The sequence below is a fragment of the Salvia hispanica genome, chromosome 6 (genome assembly GCF_029641045.1).
Source record: "Salvia hispanica isolate PSC_SH4W2 chromosome 6, Shi_PSC_v1, whole genome shotgun sequence".
Taxonomy (NCBI): Eukaryota; Viridiplantae; Streptophyta; class Magnoliopsida; order Lamiales; family Lamiaceae; genus Salvia; species Salvia hispanica.
In genome coordinates, this window is record NC_142697.1 from 28,056,648 (window position 1) to 28,077,700 (window position 21,053).

Genomic DNA, 21,053 nt, shown 5'->3' on the forward strand with positions numbered 1-21,053 from the left:
CTCCATCAAAGCTTTTAGAAGCTCATTGGTAACATCACTTGAAGACTTTGAAGTGCTAGGTGAATTGTTAACCCCACTTGGTTGAATAGCATTATTCGGATTCCCATACGAAAGATTTGGATGTGTATTGAAGGATGGACGATAATTACCACCCCCATTGTTGGGGCGATAATTGTAGAAGTTCCTTTGATTTCCTCCTTGATGCACATAATTAACATCCTCTACGGTAGGTTGAGGCTCTACATTGGGTGCCATCCCCAAACTTATGCTATCCACCTTTTGATTGAGAATCATCATTTGTTGGTTGAGGAGATTGAATGCATCCGAATCAACAACCGAAGCTACCGGCATAGAGCCATCTCGACCCGAGCTCCAACTCTTGCTAGTGTATGCAAGCCTTTGAAGCATCTTCTTGCACTCATCAACCCCTTTGTCCAAGAATGATCCCCCCGAACCAAAGTCTAGTTGACTTTTGATAAATTCCGAGCATCCATTATAGAAAAGGCTCACTTGATGGCCCGGAGACAACCCATGGTTAGGACACTTCTTCAACAAAGCATTGAATCTCTCCCATGCTTCGAACATAGACTCTTGGCTCTTCATTTTAAAGTGGGAGATCTCCGCTTGTAGGTTGAGAGTAGAGCTAAGAGGGAAGAACCTCTCCAAGAACTTTTTGGCTAAGTCGTCCCAACTTATAACCGACCCCGGCTCAAGGTTATCAAACCAATCTCTAGCATATCCCGTCAATGAGAATGGGAATAGCCTAAGCTTGATTGTATCTTCGGGAACCCCATTAAGCTTGGTAGTGTTGGCAATCTCCAAGAATTTGGCTAAGTGCATATTAGGATCCTCCGTGGGCCTTCCCGAGAAAACACGTTGCTCCACAAATTGGATCAATGCCGTCTTCAACTCAAAATTGTTGGCATTTACTCTTGGATCAATGGGTGGCATTGGGATATTAACGTTCCCAAATGCATTTCTAACCGGTGCCTCTCTTCTCCTTTCCTCCTCTCTTTCCCTTCTCATCTCCTCCATTTGTTGTTGTAGTTGGAGGATGATTTGGTCTTGATTAAGGGGAGGTGGAGGTGGTACTTCCTCGTTGTTCCCATTTGGATTTTCCATTGGCTCAACTAGATGTTGAGCTCGTGCTCTCCTCCTTCGTCTTCCTCTTCTTCTATTGGCGGCTTCTATCTCTAAATTAATCGGCTCAAGGGGTAGATGCCTTGAGCGCGTGAGCATAAAAACCTACACAACACAAGAGAGGAAACAAAGGGAAATTAGAGCTAAACTAGAAAACTAAACTAAATAAAGCAAGTAAATGTCTAAACTAGTATTCTCTATCTTATCACAATATCAAACACAAAAGCAAATTAGTCCCCGGCAACGGCGCCAAAAACTTGACTCATGCTAAACTTACAATCAAAATGTCACCCACAAGTGTATGGGGGTATGTAGCACGTGGTAAGTTAAAATTATCGATCCTCGAAGACTAAGTGCCGGCTTGAGTACTACGATGCAATTTAGAACACTATCTAGACTATTAGAAGGGGTTTTTTTGGTTTTTCTACACTAAGACCAAAGAACAAGTAAGAAAGTAAGAGCAAAAGGAAATTAAGACAAGAAAAAGGATAGTTTTCACTCAAATTGGGAAGGTAGGGATATGGATCCGTTGGTATGGATCACGGGTGTTCACCTAGGGATCATGCTCATCTAAATGGTCTTATGTGTGGCTAGGAAGGTCGGGTTAATTGGTTAGACCCCCTCTCGGGTGCACCTAACGCGTTGATCGGCCTCTAATGTCGGAGTCTCCTCCCTACACTTCGGAACCGACTCCTACAACCTACGGACCCAAGCCCTCTCTCTAGCTATGCCTCTCTCGAGCACATACAACGCACGGAGTTGTTGGTCATTTAACTATCTAATTAAGCATCTTTCAACGACAATAATTAGAATAAGACATATCAAACTGGTAGCTAATCAATTGGATAATGAAAAAGCACAACAACCAACAAAACCATCACATAAGACATAGATAAGCATAAATCAAGATTTAGCCCATGAATTCCATACAAACTTCACCAATATCCCTAATAAGAACTTAGCTACTCATAATGGAAGCTAAGACAAAAGAAAATACAAAAACTTCAAAGGAAAACATAGTAAGAAAAGGTAATAGCACTCCCTAATGTAGTAGACTTGATGTTGGGGAGGATCTTTCTTCTTCAATCTCTTGAAGATGGAAGCCTCCTTGCCTTCAATGACTTGTATCTCTCGATTTTTTCTCTCAATTTGTCGTGGGGAAGGTTAGGGTTCTAAATTGAGTTAGAACCCCTTCTATACTCGGAGTGAAAATCAGGACAATTAGCAAACACCCGGTCGGGTGATTTGTAGGTGATAAAACACCCGACCGGGTTTTCTTCCCGAAGCCCGCTATTTTGCAAAACACCCGACCGGGTTTTCCGAGAAATGGAAAACACCCGGTCGGGTTTTCCTCCTGGAGTGGCTACTTCAAAACACCCGACCGGGTTTTCCGAGAAATGGAAAACACCCGGTCGGGTTTTCCTTCTGGAGAACTCCTCGAATTTCAGCTTCGGCTCGTTTCAACCTGTTTTCATCACAAAACTACGACAAACCCATCAACTCACCTAATTAATGTATATGCGGTGAAAAAACTTGTATTTAACATCTTAAACCATCAAAAGCACTCTTTAATCACCCATAAAACAAGCCTAAAATATGAGTTTGTCAGGTTATACTAAAATGATAATCCAAATTAAAATGACAACCTATCACCAATAAGGATTTGAAATTTAGAGCAGATTCAACCTTAGTTTGTCATGCATTTTTTTTCTTTATATATGCTTAACCCATCTTAACACATCTTTATCAGAACAGTCAAATTTCTAAAATTGTTAGAAAGTTGCATAAATCACAATATTTCCTTAAATCCCGTGCCGGTAAGTTTGTGATCACTTATCTTGGAATAAAGGGAGTACATTTAAGTGTGTTCTACTTCTTTCATTGTTTTTATATTATTACATAACTAAAACTTAAGGAGATCATTTAATTTTGCTTGTAATATCTGAGATATATATAAAAATTATTTTAAAATAATTAAAATGCATACTATCTATGAGTATAAGATTAATCATGAATTTAAGTATGAAAGAGTGGACCACTTTAGCGTACACATACGTTAATATTGTGATACGTGTAAGAGAGAATGTGAAATCTGCTTAAGAAAATTTGTTCAGATAATCTGGAGAAACAATCAACTACTACTGTTATTTCATCATTAACTATCAAAATGTGCATAGCGAAAAATAAATAAATCAAGCATTCCACCCTTATTGAAGCCCTACTTTGTAATTAAGAGATAAGTGTAAATTACAAAATTTGTTTCAGCTTTTTGATGGGAGAGAAAGAACCGAAGGGGTGAATTTTCTCCGGCAAACCGGCGGTAACGGGGTGTGGAGGAAGGTCCAGTGTTCTTATCAGCCTAGAGCCACCGACGGCGAATCATCGTGCTTGAAGGTAGCTCTGCCATCTACCTCCTTTCCCCTCTCGTGTTCTCTCTGCCATAGTCTTGGGTGTCCGATGTTGCCATTGTTGCCGCCGCTTTTCTGCTCACCTACATTTTATACACGAATACAAATAGAGAAAATAGAGAAGGAGCAAAACATAGTCGCCTCCTCTGGGGTTGGTCTGCCGGAAACCGCCGGCTGCGACTGCTGCTCTTCTACAACCACGCACTCCTCTCTTCCAGTTCACTTTGTTATTTGTCTTCTTCACATGAGACTGAGTAGATAACTTAAGGAAAATTGGAAAGAGAAATATAAGTACCGATGGTTCTGTTCTTCCACAAACTCAGTTTTATAGTAGTAGTACAAAACTTCTAGTGGAAGCCATTTCTTTTAAAATTAGTAGTAGGATAGATGCAGAGATATCTGACTGCACTTGGGATTTTGGTAAATGCACAATCTGCATCGTAATATGCACACAAATTGTATTGATATATGATCTATAGAGATATAACCTAGTTTTTCACCTTTTTCATTCGTTTTCCCGCCAAAATGACACATAATGGCATTTCTGTTAATATCCCAACAACTCTCCCATTATGTATTGATAGATTCACTCTAATTTACTATCTCCGTCCCCCAAAATTTGCTACATTTTGACCCGACACGGGTTTTAAGAAATGTAATGGAAAGTGAGTTGAAAAGGTTGGTGGGATGTGGGTCCTACTTTTAAAGTATTAGTTTTATAATAAAATGTGAATAGGAATGAGTTAGTGGAATATGTGGTCCACTACCAAAAATGGTAAAAGTGAAGTGTATCAAATTTTCAGGGACGAACCGAAATAGTAAACCGTATCAAATTTTCAGGAGCGGAGGTAGTATATCATCTAGAAAGCAGCGATTTATTTTGGACTATATTATCCTTGAACATTAACACTCCAAAAATAATAAAGTGAAATGTAACCCTCTTTTCAATTCTTGCATGTTGATTTCGTATCACTCTTTTTTCACTTTTATTTTTTATTATTGTATTGTTATTTAAATTTTGAGTAAAATTAATTTTAAAGCTATAATATAAATATCTAATGATATTATAATTCAATTGTTACTAATTTTTTGTTCTCCCTTTAGTATAAAATAAATCAATTATTAATAATTAGTATTTACATAATTATAAACAAAATATATGTAAATATTATAGTAGTAGTATACAATGCAATTATAAAAAAGGTAATTCAGGTTCTTAGAGGGGACAATGTTTCAATATTAAAAGTATACATAGAAAATATCTTATTCTGGAAATATAAATTAGACAATTACTTAATTAAAAATTATAAAATAAATTAAAATCCTAGATAATTTATAAAGCTAAGTTATGACAAAGACTCATATATAGCTTATAATCAGTTTAAAATATTCAACAATTTAATTAATAAAAAATGAGTTGTATACATTATTATTTGAAATTAATATTGTTCAATTATATCTAAAATTAGTATAAGCCCTCAATTGTTAATTTGTTATGACGTCACATCTTAATACTATCCAATTAAATAAAAATAAATTAATCTCCCGTTGAATCTAAGATCAATATATAACCACAATTATATTTATTTTTATATCATAATACAACGTCATATTTCAGTTTGACCTTATATTTACTCAATTACTTATTTGAACGAACATATATCTGTACCAAGATAAGTAAATTAATCATAGTTCAGTTTGAATTTTGATCACTAATTGAATTACATGTTTCAATGATTATAAGTATAAGTTATATTTATTAGTAATTGATTAATTCAATTTTAGTGTCACTATAATAAAAAAATCATTAAGAATATTTTTAAGTCCAATTAAGGATATTAATACGTGTTTCTAAATATTCAACAAACGATTCAAAAGGTATCCTTATGGTAAATGTCTCAACTAAAATTAGATGACGCAAATGAAAGTGAAAAAAAAAATAGATTAAGTTAATTTATCTTTCATTTAGAAACACTTTCTTTTGCGTCTTAAATTGTTGTTTTTTTTAAAAAAATTTCCAACGCAAGTAATTGCTTTTCAATTTTTGTGTCCTTAAAAATCAAGTTTTTGTACTATATGAATCATTATAATTATGAGAGTAAAGGTCAAAACTGGTCCTGAATATATGGTCATTTTACGATTTTGGTCCTAAACTTTATCTTTTTTATTTTTTGGTCCTGCGCATTTCAAATCGGATCACAATTGGTCATTCGTCAATAGTTCCGTTAATTTTATAACAATCAACGGGTTTAACCCAATTTTTACCAAATTAGACATTTAATTCTATTTTTTACTACCTAATTATTCCCTAATTTTTGGCCAGAGGAGAAGAAGAATCACACTCCCTCTTCGTCATATCAGTAAGTAGAGCCTGATTTTCTGATTTCAGATGTTTCTAATTATTCCCTAATTTTGAAAACCGCCGTTGCTATTCATCAAAATCTCTTTGATCAATTTGGGATCGTCCACTGCTAATCTAGGTCTCCGCCCAAACCAATACACGAAATTCTTCCCGTAGAGAGTTGACCACTTCTAGTAATGCAGCATAACGCGATGGCAGATGTCGTGTGTGATGCGGGGGATCGGCGCCGCCTCTGCCACGACGATCAGCCACCGCCGCACCGCCGCCGTGTCTCCGAAGATCGGGCTGTAGTCAGGGCCATTTATGCCTTGTTGTTTGAAGTGTTTCAATCCACCATTGACGAAGCCTCCGCTGTCGTAGCCTCTGAGCATCAATTCGGCAGCGACAGCATCGCAGAGGAATGTCTTAGTTTTAGAAATTAATTAGAGAGTAAAAAATCAGAATTAAAAGTCTAATTTGGTCAAAATTGGGTTAAACCCGTTGACTGTTATAAAATTATTGGAACTATTGACGGATGACCAATTGTTATCTGATTTGAAATATGCAGGACTAAAAAATCAAAAAAATAAAATTTAGGACCAAAATCATAAAATAATCATATGTTCAGGACCAGTTTTAGCCTTTACTCTAATTATGAATATCACCATGTTATATAAGTCAAATTATCGATAATTTAATTTACTATCACACGGTATCATGTCAATTAGGAAACAATTTGAGTAGTATGTAATATTTTCATTAAGTTATACTAGTATAATATCATATCATGATATAATACTACTGTATTATTTAAAAATAAAATATTAATTAGTACTACTATAGAACTCGAACAAGACTTATAGTCTATCACGGGGCACCAACTACCAAAACTCAATTCATTAAGCTCATTTTCATCCCCATTTCTTACAAAACATAACAACAATAATAATACATTAAATTATGTAATAAGAAATTTTAATTGATCTTATATTTACGAAGAAATTTAATTAATCACAGATTTATATATAATGGAGAATTTATACATTTCACAAAATATTAAATAGTACTTAATATATACGCATGTAATAGTAATAAGTATAGAGTTGTGATCAATGTCGAACCAAATTTAAAGACCGAACTAGAGACCAAATCTGGGCCATTAGATCTAGTTTTTTTGATGAGATGTGCTGCTGTGAAAATTTTTTCTGCTTCGTTACTAGCCCATTTTACTTCATTGTATAGGTTTATTACTTCATTCTGTACCTAATACCTTGAAACTACAACATGTTTTTACTTGCTTCCAGTAGGTTTTGAAATGATTCAACATATGTTTCATTCAAATTCATTGACGTGGGTTTTTGCTTGATTAACATTTAAAAATGCAATTTATTCAATTGAGTTTATTACTTCATTCAGGAACGTTATTACTTCATTAGATAAGATTTTTACTTCATTCCAGTAGGACTTCAAATGCTTCTACACATACTTCATTCCAATAATTTATTACATTATTCCACGCGTTTATTAAACCAATATTAGCGCCATGGCGGTGGTGATAGATATTGTAGAGAGAAAGAACGGCACGCGACGGCGAAACCACATTTACGTACTGGAATGAAGTAAAAACCTACTAGAATGAAGTAATATATTCTGGAACGAAGTTAAATCTTCGTAACATGTTAGTATGACTTATTTACCTTCGGATGAATTAAAATAGGCTCGTGATGAAGGCGAAAATAATTTATAAATTTATGTATCTTATCTATAAAAAACTAGATCTAAAAGCCCTAATTTGGTAGGGTTCGGTGGTTCGATCTTTAAGAGTGGATTTGTGGATAATGGAAATCAATAAGTATATACATATCATTAGTATACAAATAAATATATTAATTATGAAGCTATATTACTACATATATCAATGATTAATAACAAATATTTATTTATTAAATAAATTCAATCAATATAAAAGTATATTAATCAAATTTTCATTTTCTCAATCATATAGTTAACTGGAATGCTGGATTATACACATAATAATTAAAATAAATAATACATTATATGTAACAGCCCGGATTTCTAGGGTATAATAAATACGGCGACAGCTACTTAGGCGAACTTAAAGGCAACAAGAACGTAGACTAGGGTTTCAAGTGTTTAATGAACTATCAAGGCAATAAGTCAACGGCTTAATCACGAAAATCAAGATTTTATAGATAACATAGGCTAAGCTCAAAAGTCAAGGGTTTATTGTAAATCCAACAAAACGCAATATTTCACAGTATTCCAATAAGTTCAAATCAACCAAAGATAATAAGTTTTAAAAATTCAGCGGAAGCAACCCAAGAGAAAGCGAAGCCATATATGAAGACACGACTACACTCAAAGTTCCAAACAACCATTTTATTCGATTCAATTGTCTCAACACCACCGACCGCCCGTCTCCGCTCAACCTGCACATAGGGAAAACACATGCAGGGCTGAGTATTTTAAATATACTCTGTGGACTCATGCCAAAACGTTTTAATAGTTATGCCACCCTTACCATAGTGAACTCAAGGTTTAGCATTTAATTTAAAAGATAGCATCGAGTATCACAAAATATTTCATGGACTGGCCAGTCAAACAGTACCTCCCATCTTCTCATCAATCAACAATATCATGGTGCGAAGAAGTGTGGCCACACTTTCGCCCACGAGACCGGCCGACTAGCAAGGACAGCTCCCGATCTCCCGTGTACACTAGCCTGATAGGGTTTGCGGCCCTACTCAGACCCTTAATCGTTTATATAGCCCTATAGCCTAATAGAGCGCACTCGCAAACTAGGCATTAGGCACACACAATATCCAAAATAATCATAGGCATGCATAACAGTTTAATCCACCCTTATCGCTCCACAATCATAATTTGCAACATAAGAGAGAGTTAAGAATAAAGTCCACCTCGATTTCTAGGCCACAACTACGTTCTTCTTCTTATTATCACTCCGAGAACGCGAGTTCTCACCTTTAATTTATGTATTACAAGTCTCAATCATTGATCAAAATCATGCATGTTCTCACGTTTCCCTTCTTCTCATCGATTAATTTCAATATCATCATTCAAAATCAAAGTACAATTATCATATCGTGTTTATTCGCACAACAACTCCAGATTTATCATCAAATCCTGTCACGCATGAGTGTTTCACACACACAACACACGCACACACACACAACACATGTGCACGCATACCGAGACGTGCACACACACACATGCATCCCAAATTCATTGATTGTTTTCCCTTTCACTCAATCTAAATGCATGTGGACTTAAGAACACCGATTGATCGGTAGAAGAAGAGAGGATCAAAATAAAAATACCTTTTCAATAGAACAATCGGTAGGAAACAAGTAGTAGTCTTGGTTCTTCCAGATTTCTTGAATTGCAACTTCAATTCTTCTCCAAAAGATGATGAATAAATGGAGAAAAGTAGAAGAAAATTTGAGAGAGAGTGGGAGAGAGAGAGATCGAAATTTTGGGAGAGTGGGGGAGTGATTTTGTGATGCTAGGGTTTTGATTCACCTCCTATATTTATAGAGTGCAAGATATAATCCAATAATTAAATAAAAAAGATTTGGAGGAGATTTGGTGGTTATGGTTGGCGTGATTTGCTAGGAGAAATAAGGGAGTTTCAAATTTTTGGCTATTTAATTAGCCTATGATTTAATTCAAATATTTCACGGAGTAGAATAAAATATCACGGAGCAAAATAAAATAATAATTCTCCCCAATTAAAAGGAAATAGGCGTGATTTTCATTCCTCCCACAAGGAATTTAATTAAAATACTAATTTAAATAGGATATGGCAAGATCTTCTTAGATTTGACAAGATATGCTAGGATATTTGAATTTATTTATGGAAGAGAATAAATAAGGGATCAAATAATATAACAATAAAATCCCTTCTCCCATAAAATTAGGAGATTTCGAAAATCTCCATAGAAATAACATAGGGGTCAAAAATTTCATGGAACAATTAAGGAATATTCGGACTTTGGATTTAATTCGGATAATTATCCCAAACAATAATTAAATCCAAGTAAAATAGAATTTCTTTCCAATAAATAGGGGTGGTCGAAAATTTCACTTAAATAAATAATGCTCCTATTAAATTCTCACTCCTCCCTTAGGAAAATAATTCACCACAATATTATTCCACCCCGCATCAAAACATTCACATATTCGAATTTCACCTCCACTTCACATTTTCCACCGACTTTGACCATTCCACGACCACGTCATATTTTCCACAATATTGACTATTCAATAGCCACGTCACATATTCAACAAGTTTGACTATTCAACTCAAACTCAACTCCATATCGCAATTAGGTCACAAAGAATATTGCAATAAATCACTCATCATTTAATCCACATATATCATAGCATTAAAAGCATTTAATGCAAAAAATTTCACGTCTTAAAAATTAGGGTTCGAAAAAGTGGGATGTTACATCCTACCACTCTTAAAAGAAATTTCGTCCCGAAATTTGGTACCTTCATGGGAAAAGTTCTGGGTACAGTTCCATCATCTTATCCTCGAGCTCCCACGTGGCTTCCTCGTATTCGTGGTTTCTCCAAAGTACTTTTACACTGGCAATGGATTTGTTCCTTAAGATTTGAACTTTACGGTCCAAGATCATCTGATGTCGCTCCTGGTAGCTCAAATCCGGATTTAAAGCTACTTCCTCATAGTGAATCACGTGTTTCGGGTTGAACACGTACTTCTGCAACTACGACACATGGAAGACGTTTTGTACGTTCCCAAGGTTTGGCGGTAGCGCTAATCGATAGGCTACGTGTCCTACTCCTTCGAGAATTTCATAAGGTCCGATAAAACGTGGTTTCAACTTTCCTTTGACACCAAAACGCTTTATCCCTTTCGACGGGGATACCTTATGAAATACTTTATCACCGACTTGAAATTGTAAGTCGGTCCAACGGACGTCAGCATATGACTTTTGTCTGTCCTGGGCTTCCTTCATTCTCACACGAATTCGTCGAACAATTTCAATCATCTCCTCGACTGCTTCGGGTCCGAGTACCCTTCGTTCGCCAACTTCATCCCAGTAGAGCGGTGATCTACACTTTCTTCTGTATAGTGCCTCATACGGTATCATGTTAATCGTTGCTTGGAAACTGTTGTTGTAAGCGAATTCAATCAACGGTAGTGCGGTCTCCCAACTTCCACCTCGGTCGAGCACCACGGCCCTTAGCATATCCTCGAGAGTTTGTATCGTCCTCTCGGACTGCGGGTGAAACGTCGTGCTAAAGTTCAATCGTGTTCCAAGCTCGCGCTGTAGACTAATCCAAAATTTTGAAGTGAACTTCGGGTCTCGATCAGACGTAATCGTCACTGGGACTCCATGCAATCGCACGATTTCTTTTATGTAGACACGAGCTAGTCTGTCCGATCCATGAGTTATAGGAATCGGTATGAAGTGCGCACATTTGGTGAGTCGGTCTACAGTCACCCAAATAGCGGTGTTTCCTTTGAGGGTCTTTGGCAAGGCCGTCACGAAATCCATGGTGATGTGCTCCCACTTCCACTCTGGTACTTCCAACGGTTGTAATTTTCCATACGGTCATTGATGTAAGGCCTTCACCTGTTGGCAGGCTAAGCAACGCTCCACAAATGCCGCGATATCCCTCTTCATGTCATTCCACCAAAATGATTTCTTCAAGTCTTGGTACATCTTCGTGCTTCCAGGGTGAGCAGTGTATGGAGTCTCATGAGCTTCACTCATGATCTCGTTCTTGAGTTCCTCGTTGTCGGGCACGCATAGTCTTCCTTCAAAGATGAGAGCATTATCGGATTCCTCACTAAAATTTCCCGATTTGCCCGTTCTCACTTCCACTCGAATCTCTTCGAGTTTCGCATCCATTCGTTGCGCTGCAACGATTCTTGTTTTCAAGTCTAGCTCCACCACTAAGGTGGCGATTCGTCATTCCACAGTTCCAGGTGCTCTTATCACTTGCAATCGTAATTTACTAAACTCTCGTATCAAACTTTCTTCTTATGTCAGGAAAGCTAGTTGCGAACGGTCCTTTCGGCTCAAAGCATCTGCCACCACATTTGCTTTGTCGGGGTGGTAATTGATACCACAATCGTAGTCCTTCACTAGTTCGAGCCATCTTCGTTGTCTCATGTTCAAGCCCTTCTGTTTGAAGAAATATTTCAAGCTCTTGTGATCCGTAAAGATTTCACATCGAACTCCGTAGAGATGATGCCTCCAAATCTTTAGGGCATGAACTACTGCTGCTAACTCCAAATCGTGTGTTGGGTAGTTCAACTCGTGTGGTCTCAACTGTCGTCATGCGTAGGCGATCACCTTGTTGTTTTGCATCAACACGCATCCTAGTCCAACCTTCGAAGCATCGGTGTAGACTACGTAGTTCACTCCAGACTCTGGCACAGCTAAAACTGGCGCGGTGGTCAACTTCTCCTTCAAGAGTTGAAAGCTTGCTTCACACTCTGGGGTCCAATTCACCTTGACTCCCTTCTTAAGTTGTTGCGTCATTGGTCTCGCTATCTTGCCAAGCCTAGGAAACTCCGAATCTCGTTTGGGGTTGATAGTGACTTCCATTGTTGGACCGCCTCAACTTTGGCGGGGTCCACTCTGATTCCTTCCGCGGATACAATGTGTCCAAGAAAGTTTACTTCTTTCAGCCAAAATTCACACTTGCTGAATTTGGCGTATAGCTTTTCGTTTCTCAAAGTCTCCTAAGCGATTCGTAGATGCTCCTCGTGCTCCTTCTCGTTCTTTGAGTAGACTAAAACGTCATCGATGAATACTAGGACGAATTTATCCAAGTACGGATAGAATATTCAATTCATCAAATCCATGAATACCGCTGGGGCAGTCGTTAAGCCGAACGGCATCACAACAAACTCGTAGTGTCCATATCTTGTGCGAAATGCAGTCTTCGGTATGTCCTCCCTTCGAACTCTTAGTTGATGATATCCGGACCTCAAATCCATCTTCGAAAACACTCCGGCTCCTTTAAGTTGATCGAATAGGTCATCGATCCTCGGCAGTGGATACTTGTTCTTAAGGGTCAATTTGTTCAATTCCCCATAGTCGGTGCACATTCTCATCGACCCATCCTTCTTCTTCACGAAAAGTACTGGTGCTCCCCACAGCGAGATACTAGCCCTAACAAAACCTAGGTCCATGAGCTCCTGGAGTTGTATCTTGAGTTCCTCCAACTCCTTAGGCGTCATTCGATATGGTGCTTTGGACACGGGTGCGGCTCCCGGCTCGAGATCGATGGTGAACTCCAATTGTCGATCCAGCGGCGGTTGATGCACTTTTTATTTGCACTATAAATACCTGCAAGTATACAGAGTAGGTATAGTATAGCAAAAGGTTAGTACCGGATATCGAACACGGGGAAGACGTACACAAAGTGTCTATCTCCTACTAGAACTCAATTACTATCTGGAGAAACAAGAATTTTTTTTGAAAATTTTTGAAAACAGAAAATATTAAAAGCAGTAAACAACTAAATGCAAGCAAATCACGGAGAGAAAAGTATAGAGATAAGGGAATTCCAGGGATGTGCTTTCACTTTTATGGTTATACAAATTCCAAACTACAATACCCTAGCACAGTTAATACTTTGAAAGGACGAGTCACCTAGCTTATGCTCATGCGATACAAACGTTGATTACTAACATTAGGGTTGTCAATCCTAATACGTAACTCCAAAAAGCTCCTAAGACCCTTGAAAAGTCCTCACTCTCAATTAACAGTGCCGTTTTAAAGGAAGCTAACTGTAGTGTCTACTAAGTGGATCTAACTCGCTAGAACTCTGTCACAGTTATGAAGCAAGTTATATTAAATCATACATAATTGTGTCACTCAATTACGAAGCATCATGATTAACTTAGGGAAGAAATAAAGTAAAAACAAAACGGATATTAAATAGAAAACGGAATTGTATAACCAAAGTTGCTACTAACACATCCCTAGAATCCTATGAGTTTAGTTACACATAATTGAATAAACTAAAAACATAGATTGAAGGGAAAACAATTTGAACATAAAACTAAAGCAAATAAAACCCGTAGGTAGAATCCTTGTCGTTCTTGATGTTCTTGAAATCCTTCTCCAACTCCTTGCACAATTGAAGTACTCTAGCTTTTGATCTCTATGAATATTGCAAGTAGTAACTCTCTTTCTCTATGAATGTGTTCTCCTTTCTTTGATGAAGTTTGAGGTCCTATTTATAGGGGAAAATTATTCCTCATCATAGAAGGAAAAGATCTTCAAAATTTGGTAAGTCTTGGAGCAAATCTAGGGCTGGTCGGATTCGCCGCCTTTCTCCGGCGGGCCGCCGCACCTTGACCGGCGGTCGCCGCGTTGGAGTCCAGAGACTCTGACCCTTCGGTGGCGGACCGCCACATGTCCTTCGGCGGTCGCCGGGCGAGACTCTTCTCCTAGCGTAAATTTCCGAGGCGGACCGCCACATGGCTCTGACCGCCGGGTGCCGGCGGTCGCCGTACAACTTCGCGGCGGTCGCTGGTCGCCGTCTGACTCCAGATTTCCAGACTATGCGTTTTTACTCCCCTTTTCGGCTCAAATATGCACATTTCTCACAAAACACGTCAAAATACCAAAATGTATAAAATATGCAAATAATGGACATGTAGAGTGATTTTGATAGTAAAAACGGACCAAATAATGGCCTTAAAATAGTGCAAAATCCGAGCGTATCAACTCCCCCAAACTTACATTTTTGTTTGTCCTCGAACAAAACACTAAAGACACAAGAATAGACGCACGGAATGCACAAGGACTAGACGTCATAATTGCCTCAAAAGATGAAAGAATAGATTAAGCATGAATTAACACAATCAAATCAAGCAAGGCTTAATAGTGCACTTTCATTACTAACTCGTGGAACACCTTGAATTCAAGCACTCACATGTGGCAAACTTCCAAAGATGGGAAGTGTTCTTTCTCTCACTCTCAAAGTGTATAAAGGTAAAGTGTATATCACTCAAATCATGCATCATGCAAAGTTTACCATAGGCTTGCTCAAAGTCTAATCCCTCCTCTACTCAATGTGATTAAGCATCAAAAGTCCGAAAGGTCTTTCTTTTCGGTTGTAACGTAGGCTCTTTGGTAGGTGAGGAATATTTGGCTAAAAAGTGACTCAAATACAAAAATATCCCAAGTAGAGTTAAGATGACTCCACTTTTCTAAAACTTAAGGCACTTGTAACACTTTATTTTTCTCCTTCAACTTACTTTCAATCCTTCGAATTTTTTTTATTTTTTTTTCACAACCTTTCTTTCTCTTTTTTTATAAGCATCCTTTCTAGAATCAAGCACATATTTTGAATTTTTTTACTATTTCACAACTTGTACTTTTCAACATTTAAGCACACTACTTTTCTCTAACTTTTCTCCTTATCTCTCCAATTCCTTTACAAAAGAAGATAACAAAAACTATACCAACCCAAGGAATTGTCCCCATTAATTTTGGCTTCCAAAGAAAAGGCTTAAAGGCTCAAAATTGGCTCCAAAGGAAAAATTTGAGAGGGTCGAAAATTTTGGATATAAAAGTAGCTAAGAAAAGACGGCCTAACATCCTCCTAAATCAACTTAAACACTATGTAAACTTAGGCAGACTAGGAGCAAGTTCTAGAAACATATACATGCATACAGATAAATCACACAAGAAAGAATTTAAGGCTCAAATCTCACAAGGTATAAGCACGATTCAAGGCGAACAAGCAATTCACTAATTATGCACCTTTTCACCAAACCATCATATCAAAACGTTAAGCCACACTTAAACATAAATGGAATATAATATCATTGGCAACTCGGTCTAATGTGTCCCTAAGCATGCGTGTTTCTAAGTTCTTCATGTTATGTTCATGACATGGATTCAAGAAAACATTTTTAGAACACAAAAATCTCCTACGGGATTTTGAAAAATTAAAGCAAAAACAAACAAAAAGAAAACCCTAAACTCACGGTCCACCACTTCATCCCCCCAAACTTATTTACAACAAAGTGTAAAATAAGTTTGTAGAGTCGGTAGGGACGTGAGTATACTACTGAAAAAAAAACGTACCCTGAAAAATTTCGCGTAGAGGTTGAGCGGGGCGATAATTCGAAGAATTTTGAAAAATCGCGCTAGAAAATTGTGCCCAGGTGGCGGTCCGCCGCAGCTGTTCGGCGGTCGCCGTACGTCAAAGATGCTTTCCAGCGTTCAGGTGGCGGACCGCCGCAGCGCTTGCGGCGGTCGCCACGGAGAGGTCAGAACCTGCGAAAATTTTTGCAAAACACAAAATTAAACCAAAACCAAAAATACTTAAAATTAAAGCAAAAATTGTTGGGTTGCCTCCCAACAAGCGCTCCTTTAAAGTCATTAGCTTGACTTTTACCCCCCTTTTTCACTCCTTGGTTGGCTCTTCGAGACCAACCTCTTCATCTAACACTTTGTCTGCACTGTAATACTTCTTAACACGGTGACCATTTGCTTGAAACAACTGTCCATCCGGGTCTAGTAACTCAACTGTTCCACTATCATAAATTTTCTTGATCATGTATGGACCAGTCCACTTGGACTTCAACTTCCCGGGAAACAAAGATAGTCTCGAGTTATGCAACAAAACCACATCCCCTAAGGTGAGCTCTCTCGGACTGATCATCCTATCATGATAAGCCTTCATTCGCTCCTTGTAGATGGATGAACTATCATAAGCCTCCATTCGAAATTCGTCCATCTCGTTAAGAAAAAGACGTCTTTCCTCACCGGCCTTTTGAAAATCTTGATTCAACTTCTTGATTGCCCAATACGACCTGTATTCCATCTCAAGAGGCAAATGGCATGACTTCCCAAACACAAGTTGATAAGGAGACATACCTATGGGACCTTTGTAGGCAGTGCGGTAAGCCCATAACGCATCTTCTAACCGAAGTGCCCAATCTTTTCTGTTCACACTCACCGTCTTTTGAAGAACCGACTTGATCTCTCTGTTTGCTAACTCCGTTTGTCCATTCGCCTGCGGATGGTATGGAGAAGTGACCCTATGCTTGACTCCATATTTGTCCAACACATTGTCTAACCATCTATTGTTGAAGTGAGATCCTCCATCACTAATGAGGGCACGAGGAGTACCAAACCTGCAAAAAATATTCTTTCTAACAAAAGCAGTAACCACTTTAGAATCGTTAGTTCTGGTTGGAATTGCTTCCACCCATCTAGAAACATATTCTACTGCAAGTAAGATATATTGGTACTCTCCTGATTTTGGGAATGGTCCCATAAAATCTATCCCCCATACATCAAACAATTCCACCTCAATAATGGTATTCATAGGCATCTCCTTCTTCTTAGTGATTCCCCCCGTGCGCTGACATTCATTACATTGAAGAACAAAACTAGCAGAGTCGCGGAATATGGTGGGCCAATAGAAACCGCTTTGCAAAATCTTTATTGCGGTCCTTTGCACACCAAAATGTCCTCCAGTAGGGGATGAATGAAACTTCTCAACAATGGCCGCCCAATCCTCTTGAGGTACACACCTCCTAAGTATAGTATCTGCACATCTTTTAAACAAGTAGGGCTCATCCCAAAAATAAGATCGTACATCTCTATAAAATTTCTTTTTCTGATAAGGAGTGAGATCAGGAGGATGTACCTTGGCTGCCAAATAATTGACAATATCAGCGTACCATGGGAAAGTGGCTTGAGTGAAAAACAGATGTTCATCGAGAAAATCCTCGTTGATTTCATGTGATAAGTCTTCTCCTTCCACCGGATGTTCCAATCGCGACAGATGATCGGCCACAACATTTTCACACCCTTTTCTGTCTCTTATCTCAACATCGAATTCCTGAAGTAACAAAATCCATCGAATGAGCCTGGGTTTTGCTTCTTTCTTTGCGAACAGATGCCTTATAGCTGCATGGTCAGTATAAACAATAGTTTTAGTCCCCACAAGATAAGCTCTAAATTTATCAAAAGAATACACGATAGCAAGCATCTCCCTTTCGGTAGTCGTATAATTAGCTTGAGCAGAATCTAAAGTTCTACTAGCATAATAAATGACTCTAAAAATCTTGTTCCTCTTTTGTCCCAAAGCTGAGCCAACTGCAACATCACTTGCATCACACATAATCTCGAATGGTTGACTCCAATCTGGGGTAATGAGGATGGGAGCGCTCACTAGAGCTTTCTTCAAGGTCTCAAAAGCCTGCAAGCAATCAGAAGTAAAATCAAATTTCACCTCTTTCTCAAGCAATTTACAAAGAGGTTTAGAGATTTTTGAAAAATCCTTGATGAATCTCCGGTAGAAGCCAGCATGTCCTAAAAAACTTCTTACTCCCTTCTCATTGGACGGAGGTGGGAGCTTTTCAATGGCTGCAATTTTTGCCCTGTTGACTTCTATACCTGCAGATGACACTTTATGTCCTAGAACTATACCTTCTTTCACCATAAAGTGACATTTTTCCCAATTGAGAACTAGGTTAGTTTCCACACATCTCTGCAAAACCTTAGCCAAATTTTCAAGACAATGATCATAGGATTTGCCAAATACCGAAAAATCATCCATAAAAACCTCCATTACTTTCTCAATTAAATCATGAAATATAGCCATCATACATCTCTGAAAAGTAGCGGGAGCATTACATAGTCCAAAAGACATTTTCCTATACGCATAAATACCATAAGGACATGTAAAGGCAGACTTATGTTGATCCTCGGGAGCAATAGCAATTTGATTATAACCAAAATAACCATCAAGAAAACAGTAATAATCATATCCCCCTAATCTATCAAGCATTTGATCAATAAAAGGTAAAGGGAAATGATCTTTCCTAGTGGCTGCATTTAACATCCTATAATCAATGCATACTCTCCATCCTGTATCTACTCTAGTGGCTATCATCTCTCCATTCTGGCCAGGCACTACAGTCATCCCCCCTTTCTTAGCTACTACTTGCGTAGGACTTACCCATTCACTATCAGATATTGCATAGATAATCCCTGCATCTAGTAACTTTATTACGTCTTTTCGTACTACATCTTGCATGATAGGATTAAGTCTACGTTGGTTTTGCACACGAGGTTTATGCCCTTCCTCAAGTAAAATTCTATGCATGCATGTGGTTGGGCGAATCCCCCTTAAATCACTAATAGACCATCCTATGGCAGACCTATACTTATTTAACACACACAAAAGCTTTTCACACTCCTCTTCATTCAATGCAGCGGACACCACAACTGGAAAAATGTTACCTGGCCCTAAGAATGCATACCTGAGATGTTCGGGGAGCGGCTTTAGCTCCACCGTTGGTGGTCCCCGTGGTTTTCCCACTGCTAGCCTTCTTTCTTCCTCTTCTTCGGGGGTACGCAATGGCAAAAATGTATTTCCCTTTTGAGGAATTCTCTCCGGTAGCGCTTCCAATTCTGTCACCACTGCACAAACATTTGCATCACAAGATGATAAATCAGCATTAGGAGTAAATGAATTTATGAGACAAGATTCAAGAGGATCCTGGGTTTGATGATAAGTGACTTCTACTTCTCCCACACAGTCGGTAACGATTTGTATGACACTGCATTCTTGATAGCCTTCTGCCCCCTCCTTTCCATGGAATTTCAGTGCACCGTAGATGTTAAATGTGATGCTTTCATCGTTCAACTTCAATGTCAGCTCTCCCTTTTGTACATCTATCATGGCTCCGCCAGTGGCTAAGAATGGTCTTCCAAGGATCAAAGGCACCTTCTTGTCTTCCTGCATATTCAACACAACGAAGTCAGCAGGAAAAATAAACTCTCCCACTCTTACCAAGACATCTTCCACTATCCCCATTGGTGTTGTTGTGCTACGATCTGCCATTTGCAACGTGATTGAGGTGGGACGGATACTATCAACGTCGAGTTTCCTGTAAAAAGATAAAGGCATCAAATTAATACTGGATCCTAAATCACATAACGCCTTACCTTTCACATCATTCCCTAAAACACAAGATAATGTAAAACTCCCTGGATCTTTGTGCTTGGTGGGTAATCCTTTTTGAATGATAGCACTACAGCTCTCCGTTAGGCCCACTGTCTCGTACTTCCCCCACTTTCTCTTCTTTGCCACCACATCTTTCAAAAATTTGGCGTAATTGGGCATTTGTTGAAGGGCTTCTACCAGTGGAATGTTGATGTGGACTTTGCTCATTGCTTCCAAGAACTTGGTAAACTGAGCGTCAAGCTTCTTGCTCTTCAATCGTTGAGGATATGGAATGGTGACACTGCTTTGTGGTAGAGCATCTGCTTGCTGTTTATCGGCCGGCGGACCGCCGCGATGCGGCGTGGCGACCGCCGGGTCTTCAGCAACGCCAATTCCAGAATCTTCCTCGTCCTGTTGGTGTGTACGCGGCGGGTCGCCGTGTTGGAATGCGGCGGGCCGCCGCACATCATCGACAGACAAGGTACCAGGTGGTTTTTCTGTTTCTCTTCCTCTCCTGACCAGGTCTCCTGCCTCCGGAGGTTGATATGTAGTGTGCCTGTTTCCTATGGTTGTGGCTAAGATCCCAAGGTTGAATTCCAACATCCCGACTTGAGTAGCGAGGTTTGCCAACCCTCTTTCCAAGACGCTGGTATTTCTTTCCAAATTCTCCAACCTTTTGTTCGTCACCTTTCTATGGTTGAGAACCTCAGTAATGCAAACTTCTAACAGAACCTCCCAATTGGAGCGGGGTTGATCCTCCATACCTGCACATGTTTCATAATCATTAGAACAGTACTCTTGTGCATCATAGGAGTAATCAGAACAGTCTGGGACGTAGTGCGATCCCCCATGCTGCTCATCAAAATAACCACATGGATTTCCTATGCCTGCAGGAAAATCCATTAAAACAAAAAGAAAAATAAAAATAAAAAAATGAAAGCGATTAAAATCCAAAGTAGTAAAATTATCCGTTTGAAGATATCACTCCAAAGTGAATTGTCTTCCCCGGCAACGGCGCCAAAAACTTGATGCACTTTTTATTTGCACTATAAATACCTGCAAGTATACAGAGTAGGTATAGTATAGCAAAAGGTTAGTACCGGATATCGAACACGGGGAAGACGTACACAAAGTGTCCATCTCCTACTAGAACT

At 38.7% G+C, this 21,053-nt stretch overlaps 1 protein-coding gene and 1 non-coding gene across 2 annotated transcripts; one reads left to right on the forward strand and one right to left on the reverse strand.

Moving 5' to 3' along the window:
* The first annotated feature begins 526 nt into the window (after nt 1-526).
* LOC148923479 (small nucleolar RNA R71) lies at nt 527-633 on the forward strand. The gene has a single exon (XR_016133085.1). It is a non-coding gene; the product is annotated as a small nucleolar RNA R71 (small nucleolar RNA).
* A 15,708-nt stretch (nt 634-16,341) lies between these two features.
* Nucleotides 16,342-20,802, reverse strand: LOC148923480 (uncharacterized). The gene is made up of 9 exons (XM_089061505.1): nt 19,902-20,802; nt 19,788-19,843; nt 18,621-19,692; nt 18,277-18,344; nt 18,057-18,147; nt 17,593-17,855; nt 17,406-17,492; nt 17,192-17,304; nt 16,342-17,074 (listed from the first exon to the last, which is right to left on the reverse strand). The coding sequence occupies exons 1-9, from the start codon at nt 20,800-20,802 to the stop codon at nt 16,342-16,344; spliced, it is 3,384 nt and encodes a 1,127-aa protein (XP_088917631.1).
* Between the last annotated feature and the right edge of the window lie 251 nt (nt 20,803-21,053).

Coding starts and splice junctions, on each gene's coding strand:
- LOC148923480 (XM_089061505.1), bottom strand. CDS start 20,802: ATGGATTTTCCTGCAGGCATAGGAAATCCATGTGGTTATTTTGATGAG. Junction 18,148..18,276: donor CTCCGTCCAATGAGAAGGGA/GTAAGAAGTTTT, acceptor GATTGCTTGCAG/GCTTTTGAGACCTTGAAGAA. Junction 17,305..17,405: donor CCCTACTGGAGGACATTTTG/GTGTGCAAAGGA, acceptor AATGAATGTCAG/CGCACGGGGGGAATCACTAA.